Source organism: Leucoraja erinacea, chromosome 16, assembly GCF_028641065.1.
Source record: "Leucoraja erinacea ecotype New England chromosome 16, Leri_hhj_1, whole genome shotgun sequence".
NCBI classification, from domain to species: domain Eukaryota; kingdom Metazoa; phylum Chordata; class Chondrichthyes; order Rajiformes; family Rajidae; genus Leucoraja; species Leucoraja erinaceus.
The window spans coordinates 39,178,789-39,196,209 of record NC_073392.1 but is presented as its reverse complement, the minus strand read 5'-3'; the positions used below and the strand labels follow the sequence as shown (position 1 = coordinate 39,196,209).

Here is a 17,421-nt window from a genome sequence, read left to right as displayed (position 1 = left end):
ATCTCGGAAAAAACTCTTGGGGAGAACGTACAGCCTCTGTACAGACAAGCACCCATAGTCAAGATCGAACCAGGGTCTCTGGTGTCGTTGGGCAGTAGCGTTACCACTATGCCGCTGTAAAAGTATATTACTGTATTTCACAAATCGTCTTATATACTTAAAACTCTGATCTTGTTTCTTTATTTGTGTGTGTATTTGTGTGTAATCACATCTTCTCGAAAACACGATGCGCCAACGGTAACATTTTCACATTTTCCGATAGAGATTTATCCCCTAGAGTCCGAAACCACCTTATCTGAAAATGTTGAGCTTTATTTCTCGAGTTATTTATGAAAATGTTCACAAATCCGATAAAACTTTGAAAATAAACTGGCTCTTTCGCTGATGACGTCACAATAGATCTGCTCGCTGCCATCTTGCTCGCTCTGCAAGTGGCGTCACTGCCCCACGTCTCCCTCCTCCCTCCCGTTATTCAAAAGACACTCGGGCATCGCTTTCTCTCGGGGCTTTCTCTCGGCTCCTTGGTCGCCTCTTCTCTCTCCCCCCTGGCGTCTCTCTCCCCACCCCATCCCCCCGAGCTCTCTCTCCCCCATGGACTCTCACTCTCCCGTTGCATCTCTTCCTCCCAACCTCTCTTCCACCCCCCTCCCCCACCTCTCACCCCCCCCCCCCCCTCTACCCCTCCCTCCACCCCTACCCCCCTCCCCCTCCCACCTCTCTCCCCCCCACTGTCTCCTCCCCTCCTGTCTCTCCACACCCCTCTCTCCCACCTCCTCTCTCTCCCCAGACTCTCTCTCCCCCCTCCTCTCTCTCCCGGACTCTCTCATCGTCTCCAGGCATCCCTCTTCCCCCCCCCCCCCCCCCCGTCTCTCCCCCCACCCTCTCTCCCCCCCCTGTCTCCCCCCCCCTCTCTCCCCCCCCCCCCTCTCCTCCACTCTACCCTTCTCTCTCCCCTCTCTTTCACCCAACCACGTATCCCCCTCCGTCTCCCCCCGCCTTATCTGAAAATTTCGAGCTTTATTTCTGAAAATCCCCCCCCCCGGCCTCTATCTCCCCCACGGCCTCTCTCTCCCCCCTGGGCTCTCTCAACCCCGGGCTCTATACCCCCGGGCGCTATTTTCCTCCCCAGGCTCTCTTTGGAGTGTGGGAGGAAACCAAAGATCTTGGAGAAATCCCACGCAGGTCACGGGGAGAACGTACAAACTCCGTGCGGTCAAGCACCCGTAATCAGGATCGAACCGTGGTCTCTGGCTCTGTAAGGCAGTAGCTCTACCGTTGCGCCACCATGCCAGCCATATATTGTCTGGTGCATTTTTCTGTATTACAAAAAATGACACCTCAAAAGTATCTTACTGTAAAATGCTTTGGAACATAGAGTTATACAGCGTGGAAACAGGCCCTTCGGCCCAACTTGTCCACACCAGCCAATGTGTGTCCCAGCTCCACTAGACCCACCTGCCAATGTTTGGGCCGTATCCCTCCAAACCTGCCCTAATGCAAACCATGTGATGTGATGTGATGTGAGAAGAGTAGCTTGCAGGGAAGTGTGCGACCCACTGCTCAATCCTATAAACTAGTTAGTGGTAAATGTCAGCAAAAATGACATGGATGGCATAATGACAAAAATGACAAAAATACAGGGAAGGCCAGTGTGGGAAGGTAATAGTCCAGGAGCCACTACTCAATGGGCCAAAACAATGTCGCTGGTAATGACGTCACTGGAAAGCACACTGTGATCTACGGGAAAATATATAATGAAAAGTCAAGTCAGGGGGCAGAGTGACCTGAAAGCAAAAATTTTAATCCGGAGCAATAAAAGGAATATGCTTCATACACCGTGGTTAGAAACATAGAAATTAGGTGCAGGAGTAGGCCATTCGGCCCTTCGAGCCTGCACCGCCATTCAATATGATCATGGCTGATCATCCAACTCAGTATCCCATACCTGCCTTCTCTCCATACCCCCTGATCCCCTTAGCCACAAGGGCCACATCTAACTCCCTCTTAAATATAGCCAATGAACTGGCCTCAACTACCCTCTGTGGCAGAGAGTTCCAGAGATTCACCACTCTCTGCGTGAAAAAAGTTCTTCTCATCTCGGTTTTAAAGGATTTCCCCTTTATCCTTAAGCTGTGACCCCTTGTCCTGGACTTCCCTAACATCAGGAACAATCTTCCTGCATCTAGCCTGTCCAACCCCTTAAGAATTTTGTAAGTTTCTATAAGATCCCCTCTCAATCTTCTAAATTCTAGAGAGTATAAACCAAGTCTATCCAGTCTTTCTTCATAAGACAGTCCTGACATCCCAGGAATCAGTCTGGTGAACCGTCTCTGCACTCCCTCTATGGCAATAATGTCCTTCCTCAGATTTGGAGACCAAAACTGTACGCAGTACTCCAGGTGTGGTCTCACCAAGACCCTGTACAACTGCAGTAGAACCTCTCTGCTCCTATACTCAAATCCTTTTGCAATGAAAGCTAACATACCATTCGCTTTCTTTACTGCCTGCTGCACCTGCATGCCTACCTTCAATGACTGGTGTACCATGACACCCAGGTCTCGCTGCATCTCCCCCTTTCCCAATCGGCCACCATTTAGATAATAGTCTGCTTTCCTGTTTTTGCCACCAAAATGGATAACCTCACATTTATCCACATTATACTACATCTGCCAAACATTTGCCCACTCACCCAGCCTATTCAAGTCACCCTGCAGTCTCCTAGCATCCTCCTCACAGCTAACACTGCCCCCCAGCTTAGTGTCATCCGCAAACTTGGAGATATTGCCTTCAATTCCCTCATCCAGATCATTAATATATATTGTAAATAGCTGGGGTCCCAGTACTGAGCCTTGGGGTACCCCACTAGTCACTGCCTGCCATTGTGAAAAGGACCCGTTTACTCCTACTCTTTGCTTCCTGTTTGCCAGCCAGTTCTCTATCCACATCAATACTGAACCCCCAATGCCTTGTGCTTTAAGTTTGTATACTAATTTCTTATGTGGGACCTTGTCGAAAGCCTTCTGGAAGTCCAGATACACCACATCCACTGGTTCTCCCCTATCCACGCTACTAGTTACATCCTAGAAAAATTCTATAAGATTCGTCAGACATGATTTACCTTTCGTAAATCCATGCTGACTTTGTCCAATGATTTCACCACTTTCCAAATGTGCTGCTATCCCATCTTTAATAACTGACTCTAGCAGTTTCCCCACTACCGATGTTAGACTAACTGGTCTGTAATTCCCCATTTTCTCTCTCCCTCCCTTCTTAAAAAGTGGGGTTACGTTTGCTACCCGCCAATCTTCAGGAACTACTCCAGAATTTAAAGAATTTCGAAAGATTATTACTAATGCATCCACTATTTCTGGAGCTACTTCCTTAAGTACTCTGGGATGCAGCCTATCTGGCCCTGGGGATTTATCGGCCTTTAATCCATTCAATTTACCCAACACCACTTCCCGGCTAACCTGGATTTCACTCAATTCCTCCAACTCCTTTGACCCGCGTCCCCTGCTATTTCCGGCAAATTATTTATGTCTTCCTTAGTGAAGACGGAACCAAAGTAGTTATTCAAATTGGTCCGCCATATCCTTGTTCCCCATGATCAACTCCCCTGTTTCTGACTGCAAGGGACCTACATTTGTTTTAACTAATCTCTTTCTTTTCACATATCTATAAAAACTTTTGCAGTCAGTTTTTATGTTCCCTGCCAGTTTTCTTTCATAATCTATTTTTCCTTTCCTAATTAAGCCCTTTGTCCTCCTCTGCTGGTCTTTGAATTTCTCCCAGTCCTCCGGTATGCTGCTTTTTCTGGCTAATTTGTACGCATCATCCTTCGCTTTGATACTATCCCTGATTTCCCTTGTTATCCATGGATGTACTACCTTCCCTGATTTATTCTTTTGCCAAACTGGGATGAACAATTTTTGTAGTTCATCCATGCAGTCTTTAAATGTCTTCCATTGCATATCCACCGTCAACCCTTTTAGAATTAATTGCCAGTCAATCTTGGCCAATTCACGTCTCATACCCTCAAAGTTACCTTTCTTTAAGTTCAGAACCATTGTTTCTGAATTAACAATGTCACTCTCCATCCTAATGAAGAACTCAACCATATTATGGTCACTCTTGCCCAAGGGGGCACGTACAACAAGATTGCTAACTAACCCTTCCTCATTACTCAATACCCAGTCTAAAATAGCCTGCTCTCTCGTTGGTTCCTCTACATGTTGATTTAGATAACTATCCCGCATGCATTCCAAGAAATCCTCTTCCTCAGCACCCCTGCCAATTTGATTCACCCAATCTATATGTAGATTGAAGTCACCCATTATAACCGTTTTGCCTTTGTCGCACCCATTTCTAATTTCCTGTTTGATACCATCTCCAACTTCACTACTACTGTTAGGTGGCCTGTACACAACACCCACCAGCGTTTTCTGCCCCTTAGTGTTGTGCAGCTCTACCCATACCGATTCCACATCCTCCAAACTAATGTCCTTCCTTTCCATTGCATTAATCCCCTCTCTAATCAGTAACGCTACCCCACCTCCTTTTCCTTTCTGTCTATCCCTCCTGAATATTGAATATCCCTGGATGTTCAGCTCCCAGCCTTGGTCACCCTGGAGCCATGTCTCCGTGATCCCAACTATATCATAGTCATTAATAGCTATCTGCACATTCAACTCATCCACCTTATTACGAATGCTCCTTGCATTGAGACACAAAGCCTTCAGGCTTGTTTTTACAACAGTCTTACCCCTTACACAATTATGCTGAAAAGTGGCCCTTTTTGATTTTTGCCCATGGATTTGTCTGCTTGCCACTTTTACTTTTCACCTTGCTACCTATTTCTTCTACCCTCATTTTACACCCTTCGGTCTCTACGCTCACACATTTAAGAAACCCTTTCCCTTTAACTCCATCCTCCACTGTCCCATTCAACACCCCACCCCCCTTATTCAGTTTAAAGCCACCCGTGTAGCAGTGGCAAACCTGCCTGCCAGAATGCTGGTCCCACACCTGTTAAGATGCAATCCGTCCCTTTTGTACAGTTCCCCCTTACCCCAAAACAGATCCCAGTGATCTAAGAATCTAAATCCCTGCCCCATGCACCAGATCCTCAGCCACACGTTCAGGTCCCGTATCTCCCTGTTCCTGCTCTCGCCAGCACGGGGAACTGGAAGCAAACCGGAGATAACAACCCTGGAGGTCCTGCTTTTCAACATTTTTCCGAGCTCTCTAAAGTCACGTTGCAGAATATTCATCCCCTTCTTTCCGACATCGTTTGTGCCGACATGCACTACCACTTCCGGATGTTCACTTTCGCCCTTGAGGATTTTCTGCACTCTGTCCGTGACATCCTGGATCCTGGCACCGGGAAGGCAGCACACCATCCTCGCATCCCGTCTGTTGCCGCAGAAACCCCTGTCCGTACCTCTCACGATGGAGTCTCCCACTACAATGGCCTTGCCTGCCTTAGGCCTTTTTGGTTTTGGCTCAACAGCCCTATTCGCATCACAGGCCAGTCCGCCGCTCACGTCTTCTGTCCCAACAGCTTCTAAGCGGATGAACCTGTTTACAAGAGGTACATCACCCGGGGACGTTGGCATTCCATGCTTCCCTCCCTTTCTCACTGTCTCCCACCTTCTCTCTTCCAGTACCTTAGGTGTAACAATCGTACTGTAGGACTTGTCGAGGAACGACTCCGTTTCTCGTACGAACCGGAGGTCATCCACTTGCTTCTCCAGTTCCCCAACACGGCCCTTCAGGAGCTCTACCTGGATGCATTTTTTGCATTTGTAGCAGCCAGAGGCACCAGCGGTGTCCTTGACCTCCCACATACTGCAAGCATCGCACTGAATCAGCTTGCCTGACATCTCCTTCTTTCGTCTCCCTCTCAAGCGTATTGCGTGGTCTCCTCTCCTCAGCCTCCTCTCCGAAGACTCTCGAGCCAAAGACTCACACTTTTCTCACAGGGCACTCTCGAGCCAAAGACTCACACTTTTCTCACAGGGCACTTCCCTCACTAGGCCGCTCACTCACTGCCACTCGCAAAGAGCTGTCCTGCTTAAATTGACTGATAAATTGCCTGATTTACCAATTTACACAGCCAATTCCTCAGTTTTCAACTGTTTTCACCCCTCTCCTCACACTTGGGCTAGAGCCAATCAGTGGTATCTCTTGCTAATCTGTTGCTGCTGTTGTTCCTCCCAAATCTACAGCAGTACTGTAGGTTAGATCATTGGTGTAAATTTCAAAGAAAACATGAATAATGTAATGCCACCATTATGAACAAAGAACAACTCCGTTCAGAACATCTATCTATATTACTAAAAGTCTGATCTTGACCACTTTTGGCTCGCTGTGGTGTGATTTACTAGAGAACGCCTCCACCTACAGCCATCATTTTTGGCCACCTCGCTCAGAGCCCCCCTTCCGCCGTCCGGGACCAGAGGATTTTTCCCATCGATGAAAAATCGTAGAGATATTAATGTTTTCTTTTTAATTGCCATTCTCTCTGCTGCCCCTGCTGGTGGGATGGGGGAGGGATTATAAAACTCAGAAGTGGTGTGCCTCACTCAGTCTCTGCAAGATGGAAGAAGCCAGAGGGTCACGTATCTCTGAGCTCTGAATAACACTGAACACATGGCTACTCAACTGTGAATCCCCTTAATGTGGTTTGAAAATGAAAATATGGGTGGTTTAAAGTAAAACGGCACTGCTTGCAAATGGTTGTTTGGGTGCTTTGGCTTGAAGTTAAAAGGCACTACTGCAAATGGTGGTTTGGGTGCTTTGAAGTTAAAAGGCACTATTGCAAATGATGGTTTGGGTGCTCTGGCTTGAAGTTAAAAGGCACTACTGCAAATGGTGGTTTGGGTGCTTTTAGAAACAGTTATTTTTTACAATTGTGTTGCACCATATGATTCCAAAAAGACGGCAAATGGAGACCAACTAGTTATGAATTGGTCTGATTTATCTATTAGGAGGAATCGCATTTCCTGAAGATGTGCGGTGTCCAACATGCGTGCGATTCACATTTTAAGCGTTGGTATTGATGTATTTTTCCAAAATTTAAGTATTAATTTTTTTGCTATTATTAAACCGTAATTTAAAAATAAATTTTGAGATGAGTTCAATTTATTCCCATCTTCCATTACTCCAAATATAATCATTTCAGTATTAGGTTCCATTCTTATCTTAAATAATTTTGTAAATATTTCAAAAATATCACTCCAAAATCAATAAAGTTTTATGCAGGAAACAAAAGAGTGTGTTATAGTTGCATTTTGGGATAAATATTTATCACAAATGGAGAATATGTTTGAATAGAATTTGTTCAATCTTGTTTTTGAATAATATAATCTATGTAAAATTTTAAATTGAATTAGATTATGTCTTACATTAATCGAACATTTGTGAATATATATCAAGTACTTTTCCCATGTAACCTTCGTAATTGTTATCATTAATTCCCGTTCCCACTCTTCTCTAAGTACCTCTGTCGATGGTAGGTCTATATTTAAAATACTATTATATAAATATGATATTAATTTTTGTGAGTCAGCTTCAATATTCATTGTTTCTTCCAATAAGTCAGGAGTTATTTTTTGATATCCTTGTATGTATTTTTTCATGAAATCGCAAATCTGAAGATATTTAAAATATTGGTTGTTTTTCAATTTAAATTTTAAATGTAATTGTTGGAATGATAGTAGGTTTCCCATTTCATACATATCCCCGATCCTTTTAATTCCGAAACTTTCCCATTGGTTATATGTTTTATCAATAAGAGATGGTTTAAATAAAGGGTTATTCGCAATTGGCATTAACAATGATAAATTTCTTAATTTTAAAGATAATTTTATTTGTTTCCAAATTGTTATTGTATCTTGTATAATTAGGTTCTTCTTATATATTGTGTTGTTCAGTTTTTTCGGGGAGAAGAGGATCGTTCCTATATTACAAGGAAAACAATCCTCTTTCTCCATTTTTATCCATTCTGTCTGTTGGGTAGAACTATCCAGCTAATAAATTATATTCTTAATATGCACTGCCCAATAATAATACATAAAATTCGGGAGTGAAAGACCCCCGACATTTTTGGTTTACATAAGTGGTTTTTTTAAATTATATGTGATCCATAATCCCAAATAAAGTTAGTAATATTAGAGTCTAATTTAAAAATATATATACAGGTATAGACTGAAATAGGTATAGTAATTGTGGTAGGAAGATCATTTTTATAGCATTTATTCTACCTAATAATGATAAAGGAAGTGTTTTACAAAATTTAATCAGCATATTGTTTATTTAATAAAGGTATAAAATTAGCGTTGAATAATGCTTTATGTTTTCTAGTAATCTGAATACCCAAGTATTTAAATTTTTCTGTTGCAATTTTTAAGGGGAACTTCAGTAAGTGTGTAGATTCTTGAGGTTTTAACGTCATGATTTCACTTTTATTCCAATTTATTCTATATCCAGAAAAGGACCAGAATTCCTCTATTAAATTTAATAAATTTGGTATGCTCGTTTGTGACTTTGTAATATATAAAAGTATATCGTCTGCATATAATGAAATTTAATTCTTTGAGTCCCTAGTATTATAGCCCTGAATATTCGGATGTATTCTTATACTTTCAGCCAAAGGTTCTATAATAAGGGCAAATAGCAGGGGTGATAATGCACATCCCTGCCTATTACCCCTTGATAATTGCAATTTTTGAGATAACATATTGTTAGTTAATAGTCTTGCCATCGGTTTATCATACAATAATTTTACCCATGTAATAAAATTCTCTCCCATATTAAATTTTTGCAGTACTTTATATAAGTACTGCCACTCTACCTGATCAAATGCTTTCTCTGCGTCCGAAGAAATAATTGATATATCTTCTTCCTCTACTTTATGTGAGTACATTATATTAAACAGGCTTCTCAAATTATTAAATTAGTATCTTTTAGATATAAACCCCGTTTGATCAGGGTTTATCAATTTACTAATATTTGCTTAATCTTCTTGCTAAAGACTTTGCTAAATCTAAAACACAGTTGAAGACCCCCCAATTACGCCTATTATCACATTTTGGTAATTAACCTCTGATATTATATCTATAATTTATAATCTATAATGGCTTGAAGTTAAAAGGCACTACTGCAAATGTTGGTTTGGGTGCTTTGGCTTGAAGTGCTTTGGGTAACTTCCTGTTTGCACTGTATATTGATTTTAGATAAAATGTTACCACTTACGGCTGTGATTTTTGACCATCTTACTCAGCTCAGTCCCCCTCCGCTCAGCAGGTGCAGAGGATTCTTCCCATCAGTGAAAAATAAAAGTGTTATTAGTGTTTAAAACATGTTGAGAATCTCTCTCCTGTCAATCACGCCATAAAAGCCACACCTTTTCCGATGGGAGGGGGAGGGGTTGTAAAACCCGGAAGTGTGGGTGTGGCTCAATCTCTGCATAATGGGGGAGGGGGAGGTCACGACTGTCTGAGCTGTGAATCAACTGAACACACTGAATGTCTACTGAACTGTGAGTTTGGTGTTTTGTGTGGTTTTATGGTGGTTTTATGGTGCTTTCACCCTGCATGAAATGGTATAAAGCTGCATTTGCATTTGGTGGCCTTGCACCCTGCTTGAAATGGAATGAAACTGCTTGAATTTGGTGGCCTTGCACCCTGCTTGAAATGGAATTTCAAGGAATACCCATGAGTCAACTGCCAGCCCACCAGCCGTGAGTGAGTTGCCAGCGCATCAGGCTTGAGGAACCACACCAAGAACCCATACCAGCGTTCCAGAAAGCCCCCCCACTGGCCACCAATATTGGAATTGGTGGAGAGGTGGAATATTGCATCGGGGGACCAGCCCTCCCATGTGAACATGGGACCCGACGGGTCCCACTTAGTCTAGTACTATCCAAAAACATGGAACAGGGTCACCTAATCCACTATTATTATTTCACATGAAACCATGTCATTTGTTGCTGACATTTACCACTAACTAGTTTATAGGATGGAGCAGTGGGTCGCACATGATGCCTGAGCAGGAGAGCGGATGCCTCATCGGTGAGAACACAAAGCATGACCTAAGATATGACACAAAATGCTGGAGTATCTCAGTGGGACAGGCAGCATCTCTCGAGAGAAGGAATGGGTGACGTTTCGGGTCGAGACCCTTCTTCAGACTGAGATTCAGGGAAGAGGGAGATACAGAGATAAGGAAGTGTAAGGTGTGAAAACGAGACATGAAAACAAAGCAAACAGAGAGAAAATGTAATCGAAGACAGTCAGACTGGTCAGAGAACTGGGAAGGGGGAAGGATGGAGAGAGAGGGAAAGCAAGGGTTACTTGAAGTTAAATAAGTCAATCCCGCCCCCCTTCCCAGTTCTCTACCCAGTCTGACTGTCCCCATTACATTTTAACTGTTTGCTTTGTTGTTACCTTCTCTAGCTAACAATTATTTATTCTTTATTTTCCTTCATCTCCACCCCCTTTCATGTCGCATTTTCACACCTGACACTTCCTTATTTCTGTACTTCCATCTCCCCTAACATTCGGTCTGAAGAAGGGTCTCGACCCGATACGTCACCCATTCCTTCTCCCCAGAGATGCTGCCTGACCTGCTGAGTTCCTCCAGTACGTTGTGTCTATCTTCGGTTTAAACCAGCATCTGCAGTTCCTTCCTAAACATGACACCAAGCAGGGCAGAACCCAGGGATCCAAGCAGTCAGTTTGCTTTCCTTCAAACATAACACAGCATATCACAACAATTCTGGTGGTTATTGTCACAAGACAGGAGCCAAAACAATGTGTCTTAAATGAGAAATATAGTAGAGCCAGCATGAAATTTATTTGTAATGAGGATAGCGCATTTTTTTGTCGCCATTGGATTTTGAAATGTTCAAAATCTCACGGCGACCCTGATACTTCAGTCAATGACGCCGGCAGTCGCCGAAAAAATCGACAAGTGGAACAGGCCCTTTCGTTTTCGCCATGGTTAATTATGTGCTTATTATGCTAGCCGGACTGGTTAAAGGGGCTGTCCCACTTGGGCAACCTAATTGGCGAGTTTAGAAGAGTTTGAAAAAATGACATGTTGAAGGCCTCCTTGGACTATGTTGAAGACCAGCTACGACCTCCTTCAACTATGTTGAAGACCAGCTTCGACTAGCTACGAATAGCTTCAGGAAAATTGGACACTGAATAGTGGAGAGTGAAGACGACCTCCTTCTATCTCCTTCGACCTCCCTTCCACTATGATGAAGACTATCTACGACTACCCTCGATTACCTACGACTAACATGCCGACCTACTACGACCTACTACGACTAAACCTACGAGTAAAAAAAGTATCGATTTAAAAAAAAAAAACACTGCGACCTAGCTGAGACCTCAAGCAAGCGGAGACGACTCTTGAGCATGAAGGAAAGTTACGAAGACCTCCTCCGACCTTGTGTCGACCATGCTGCGAGTATGAGTCGAGGGCAAACTCGCCAGAACTCGCAGATTAGGTTGCCCAAGTGGGACAGGCCCTTAAAGCAAATGACTTGGCACATTGGCAGTTAATTGTTTCCATGTAGTTAGTGTAAACAGACGGTTTGTGAAAAGTATTGAATGGTGATGGATGTCAGCAGAGGTTTCCAATATAAATGTTTTGAAATTATAAAAATACAGCACTTCATATATAATTTATGGTGTTTTTTAATATTCTTTTGGAATAAAGAGGTTCGAAATCTTTTTGTAAGCCTAATAATCATAGTTCTCCTCACATCCCATCCAATTCTTGGCCATTCCAGAGAGTACATTAGGTGGAAAAACAGAAACACCTCCTGGGAAAGTAAATGGTGTGATTCCAGTCAGGGTCCATAATCACCTGGCTGAAATAAAACTCAGGATCCAGTCTTGTTTGGCCACTTTTAAAAGGTAGCTTGTTCTAAGTAAAGGTGGACACAAAATGCTGGAGTAACTCAACGGGTGAGGCAGCATCTTCAGACTGAAGAAGGGTCTCGACCTGAAATGTCGCCTATTCCTTCTCTCCAGAGACCTTGTTCACAGTATGTATACGTATGTACCAGTTACACCTGTGCCAGAATACTTTAAGCATGCCTGACATACAATTGTTCAATGGTACTTTAGTGTTACATGGACCAAGGTACCGTAAAATTCATTTCTGTATACAGTTCGGTACAAGTATCACTGTGCAATGCACTTAGATGCCTTTTACATAGGCATCTCAGATACAGTACAAGTGTGTAGCAACACTGAGACAGTATACAGAGCCACCATTTTGGCACCATTTTGAAGTCCCATTTGTTGTAGGTGCAGAGTGCTTGGCCTGACCATGAAGGACCCATTGTCCTGGTGGCCTTGCAGGGTCGGCCTGGTCAAGCGTAGCCTACTGGAGGACCCCATGGCACAGCCTCTCGGAGCGGCCCCCGCAGATGTTCAAATTACTGCTGTAGAAAATTGGGATGCCAATTACTATTGTTAGTACTGTTGATTCCAACCTCCATATGCACTGACCATTAATATAAATGGCAAGTCTCGAGTATTTTGGATTTAATTCAATCTTTTGCTAAAAAACAAAACATTATGTCAATCTGAATAGGGCACAGCTAAGGCACACTATGTAGCACTAGACTGTCTAATTAAAGAGCGAATTATCCTGCCAAATGCCACTGAAAAAGAATACAGATGTGCGCTCACTCCTTTGACGTTAAATAATGGGCTGACTGACGAATACTCGGACACATAGTCTGTGATGGTTAACAGGAACCTTTGGTTCTCTTTCTCACATTATGCAAAGTGAAATATAAGCCTCCATCTTGGAGCGCTGTCAAATCTAACAGCATGTACTGTTAGCCCGGCGTGAATGGGTTTTGAACTTGCAGTAGTGGATCACATTCTGAAGAAGGGTCTCGACCCGAAACGTCGCCATTTGCTTCTCGCCAGCGATGCTGCCTGTCCCACTGAATTACTCCAGCTTTCTGTGCCTATCTTCAGTGGCATGTAATGGCTGATCTGAAGACCAAGTTCCCATACAGGAATTTTGATGCAATTTTATAAAGACATTTATCTTTAAAATCATTTTGATTGTATTAATTATTATTATTATTATTTATTAATTATTATTGATTCTGGGATAGGACACATGATGTCATTAAACTGGAGAGAACACAGAGCAGATTTATAAGGATGTTGCCAGGACTTAAGGGGTTGAGTTATAGGGAGTGCTTGAGCAGGATCAAACTTTATTCCTTGGAGCACAGGAGGCTGAGGAGTGATCTTATAGAGGTGTGTAAAATCATAAGTGGAATAGATAGGGTAATGCACAGTCATTTATCCAGGGAGGGGGAATCAAAAACAAGAGGGCATGTATTTTAGGTGAGAGGGGCAAGATTTGATATGAACCTGAGGGGCAATTATTTAACTCTGAGGGTGGTGGGTACATGCAATGAGCTGCCAGAGGAGGAAGTTGATAACAGTATTTGAAAGACAAAGACATGGAGAAGAAAACGTTTAGAAGGATGTGGGCCAAATTTGGGCAAATGGGACAAGCTTAGATGGGGCATCTTGCTTCTTGGCATGGACTGGATGGGCCGAAGGGCCTATATCTGCGCTGTCTGACTCTGTGACCTTAACATTGTTGTTGCCAAAAAAACGCTAGCCGTATAGTTGGAGGGCATCACGCCAACAATTGTTTTAAAACTAAAAACAAACCACTGGAGGAACTCAGCGGGCCATGCAGGATGTGTGGAGGGAATGGGCAGATGATGTTTCAGATCAGGACCCTTCTTCTTCAGACTGACGAGGTGGAAGAGAGATAGCTGGTAGAGATAAGTCAGGGGGTGCGATAGGGCCAGAAACAGGCCCATTCCTGTTGCTATATATTTTCCTAGGTGGAAAATGAAATTACTTTGTGATCTTACATGTCAAGAGTCCCGACCCAAAACATCACCATCCATGTTCTCCAGGCTTGCTGCCTGACCCACTCAGTTACTCCAGTACTTTGTGCTTTTTCTTTAAAAACTAGCACCTGCAGTTCCTTGTTTCTGAATTTTCTATAAATCCTGGTGACACAGCGTATAAGATAGTGAAGCTTGCTTGCCTCGGTAGATAGAGCTATGGTGTATAAGTGACACTAGGCTGCCGCTGTACATTGGTATAGCCACACTTGCACTACTGTTTGCAGTTCTGGTCACCGCACTATAGAAGGGATATGTTAGTACTAGAAAGAGTGCAGAAGAAATTCAGCAAGATGTTGCCTGGAATGGAAGGCATTAGCTACAAGGGAGAGATTGGAAAGGCAGGAATTGTTTTCACTGGAATGCAGGTGGATGAGGAGTGACTTTATATAGATTCATGAAATAATGAGTTTTAGTTTAGTTTAATTTCCTTGAGAGAAACAGGCCCTGCGACCCACTGAGTCCCACCGAAACAGGCCCTTCGACCCACCGATCAGCGACCCCCGCACATTAACACTATCGCACACACACTAGGGATATTTTACACTTCTACCAAGGCCAATTAACATACAAACCTGTACGTCGTTTGAGTGTGGGAGGAATCTGATGATCTCGAAGGAAACCCACGCAGGCCACGAGGAGAACGTACAAACTCCACATAGAACAGCGCCCATAGTCGGGATCAAGCCTGTGTCCCTGGCTCTGCAAGCCCTGTAAGGTAGCAAGAGCGGCAGGGATATAGTCACAATCTATTTTCGAAGTAGAGAAAAGCCTAAAACTAGCGGACATAGGTTTAAGGTGAGAGGGGAGATATTTAAAGAAGATTTGAGGGGCAGTTGTTTTCACACAGGGAGTGGTGGGTACGAGGAACTCTCTCCCAGAGGAGATGGTAGAGGCAGGTACAATCACAGTATGTAGATAGGTCTATCGATAGGAAAGGAATAGAGGGGTATGGGCTAAATACAGGAAAACTGATTATTTCTGTCAGCATGGGTAGGCTGGACTGAAAGGCCTATAATCATGAACAGGATGTTCTTACAAATACTGATGTCATACTTCCTTTTGGTATAACAAATATGTTCTGTTGTGAATAAAAATGAAATTTGATAAATAAGTTGGGAATATTTTTTGTGTTTTCAGATAACCATGCCAACTTTCCCTGTTGTTGTGAAGATTGGACATGCTCATTCAGGCATGGGAAAGGTAAATAATCTGCTGCTGTTATTGGAGCCAACAACTAGCACTGTCAAAAAGTCTGTGGTAGAACAGGAACATGTATCTAAATCTTAATGTAGAGATTCTCATGTGTATGCTGTGTTACTCCATAACAGGGCCATAGGGCTGCATTTTTTTGATGCCATTTAACCCACTCTGGTTACGGTTGAAGTCCGAGTGCATGAAGGATCAGCACTTTGTTTGCAGCAATAAGTGCAAGCTGTTAATACGAGCTTAAGTTGACCAAATAAATGTTTCAATTGTCAATACCAACCTCACAACATATATTGTTTAGTTTAGGAAAGAACTGCAGATGCTGGTTCAAATCGATGATAGATGCAAAAAGCTGGAGTAACTCAGCGGGCCAGGCAGCATTTCTGGAGAGAAGGAATGGGTGACGTTTCGGGTCTTCAGTCTGAAGAAGGGTCTCAACCCGAAACGTCACCCATTCTTTCTCTCCGGAGATGCTGCCTGTCCCGCTGATTTACTCCAGCATTTTGTATCTATTGTTTACTGTAGTTTAATTTAGTTTAGAGATACAGCACGGAAACAGGCACTTCAGCCCACCGAGTCCACACCGACTAGCGATCCCTGCACATTAGCACTAGCCTACACACATTAAGGATAATTTACATTTATCCCAAGCCAATTAACCTACATACCTGCACATCTTTGGAGTGTGGGAGGAAACCGAAGATCTCGGAGAAAACCCATGCAGATCACGGGGAGAACGTACAAACTCTGTACAGACAGCACCCGTAGTCAGGATTGAACCTGGGTTTCTGGCACTGCACGCGCGGTTAGGCAGCAACTTTGTGTCACCGTGTGTGTCACCGTGGCCACCCTGTGATTGTGATTCAATAATCTAAAGCTCATTTAAAATCTTACTTTGTGTATTCATACACTGTGTGGTGAATTATGCAACAGAAGCATAATGGAGGCATTTGGGGAATTAATTTTGAAAAATTCACATCACGCCTCATAAAATATATTATGATTCAAAAATGAAAAGTTTATTTCCAATTGTACTTGTTTTTACATACACTGTTGAACTATGTTATGTTTCAGTTTCAATTTAAGTTTAGTTTATTGTCACGTGCACAGTGAAAAGCTTTTGATGTGTGCTAACCAGTCAGCGGAAAGACAATACATGATTACAATCGAGCCATGAACAGTATATAGAAGTGTAATGTCGGTATTTGCGGGAAATCATTTAAATAATTTCTTTAAATAAAATGTAATCTCTCGGCAGATCCACTTCATTTGATTCTTTTGTCTTCTCGTTTTCTCTCCTCCCTCTCCCCCACGCCACCCGCTGCTGGATGTTCCAGGTGAAAGTGGAAAATCATTACGATTTTCAGGACATTGCAAGTGTGGTAGCCTTGGCCAACACCTACGCCACGACAGAACCTTTCATAGACTCCAAATATGATATCAGGATTCAAAAAATAGGCAATAATTACAAGGCTTACATGTGAGCAAACTTTATATATTGTAAATTATTAAATGTGTGTGATTTAAGTGCAAAGAACTGAATTTAACATAAATGACATCTAGTAATGTAACCTAGTAATTAATAACTAGTTATTAATGAGGTCTGGACTAATGATCTTTAGGGGGGAAGAAGGGAGGGGGGTGGGGAATAGTTCATAATCCCACTGGCAGATTGGGAATTTAAATTCAATTAATTAAAGAGATTAGAATAAAGATAATATCCATCGCAATGATCATCCAGCTAACTCCTCCACGACCCCAAACTGTGCTGTCCAGATGGGCCATTACATTGCTTTTTACATTACATTAGTCAGAAAGTGTACATTGGCTTAATTAACATCTGACCAGTGACTGATGATTAACTGTGTAGGAAGGAACTGCAGATGCTGGTTTAAACTGAAGATAGACAAAAAAGTGCTGGAGTAACTCAACGGGACAGGCAGCATCTCTGGAGAGAAGGAATGGGTGACGTTTCGGGTCGAGACCCTTCTTCAGAAGAAACGTCACTCATTCTTTCTCTCCAGAGGTGATGCCTGTCCCGTTGAGTTACTCCAGTACTGTTAATTAACTTGTTGTCTGTGTCAACTAACTACGGTTGCACAAATTGTAATTTAACAACTAAGTTAAAAAGGGAAAAAGAAGATTTATCTCACTTAGGCTACTTAACCGTGATGATCAATGAACTCTCCCATGGGTCAAATCTTCATCTTACTCGACCACTAATTCATGCTGTAGAACTA

At 42.9% G+C, this 17,421-nt stretch overlaps 1 protein-coding gene across 1 annotated transcript in view; it reads left to right on the top strand.

Moving 5' to 3' along the window:
- The window catches only part of syn2b (synapsin IIb), a 393,937-nt gene that overhangs the window by 309,614 nt on the left and 66,902 nt on the right, over positions 1 to 17,421 (top strand). The window contains exons 6-7 of the mRNA XM_055648228.1: positions 15,113 to 15,175; positions 16,519 to 16,661. Of these exons, the coding sequence (XP_055504203.1) occupies positions 15,113 to 15,175; positions 16,519 to 16,661 (206 nt within the window). The remainder of the gene's footprint in view (positions 1 to 15,112; positions 15,176 to 16,518; positions 16,662 to 17,421) is intronic.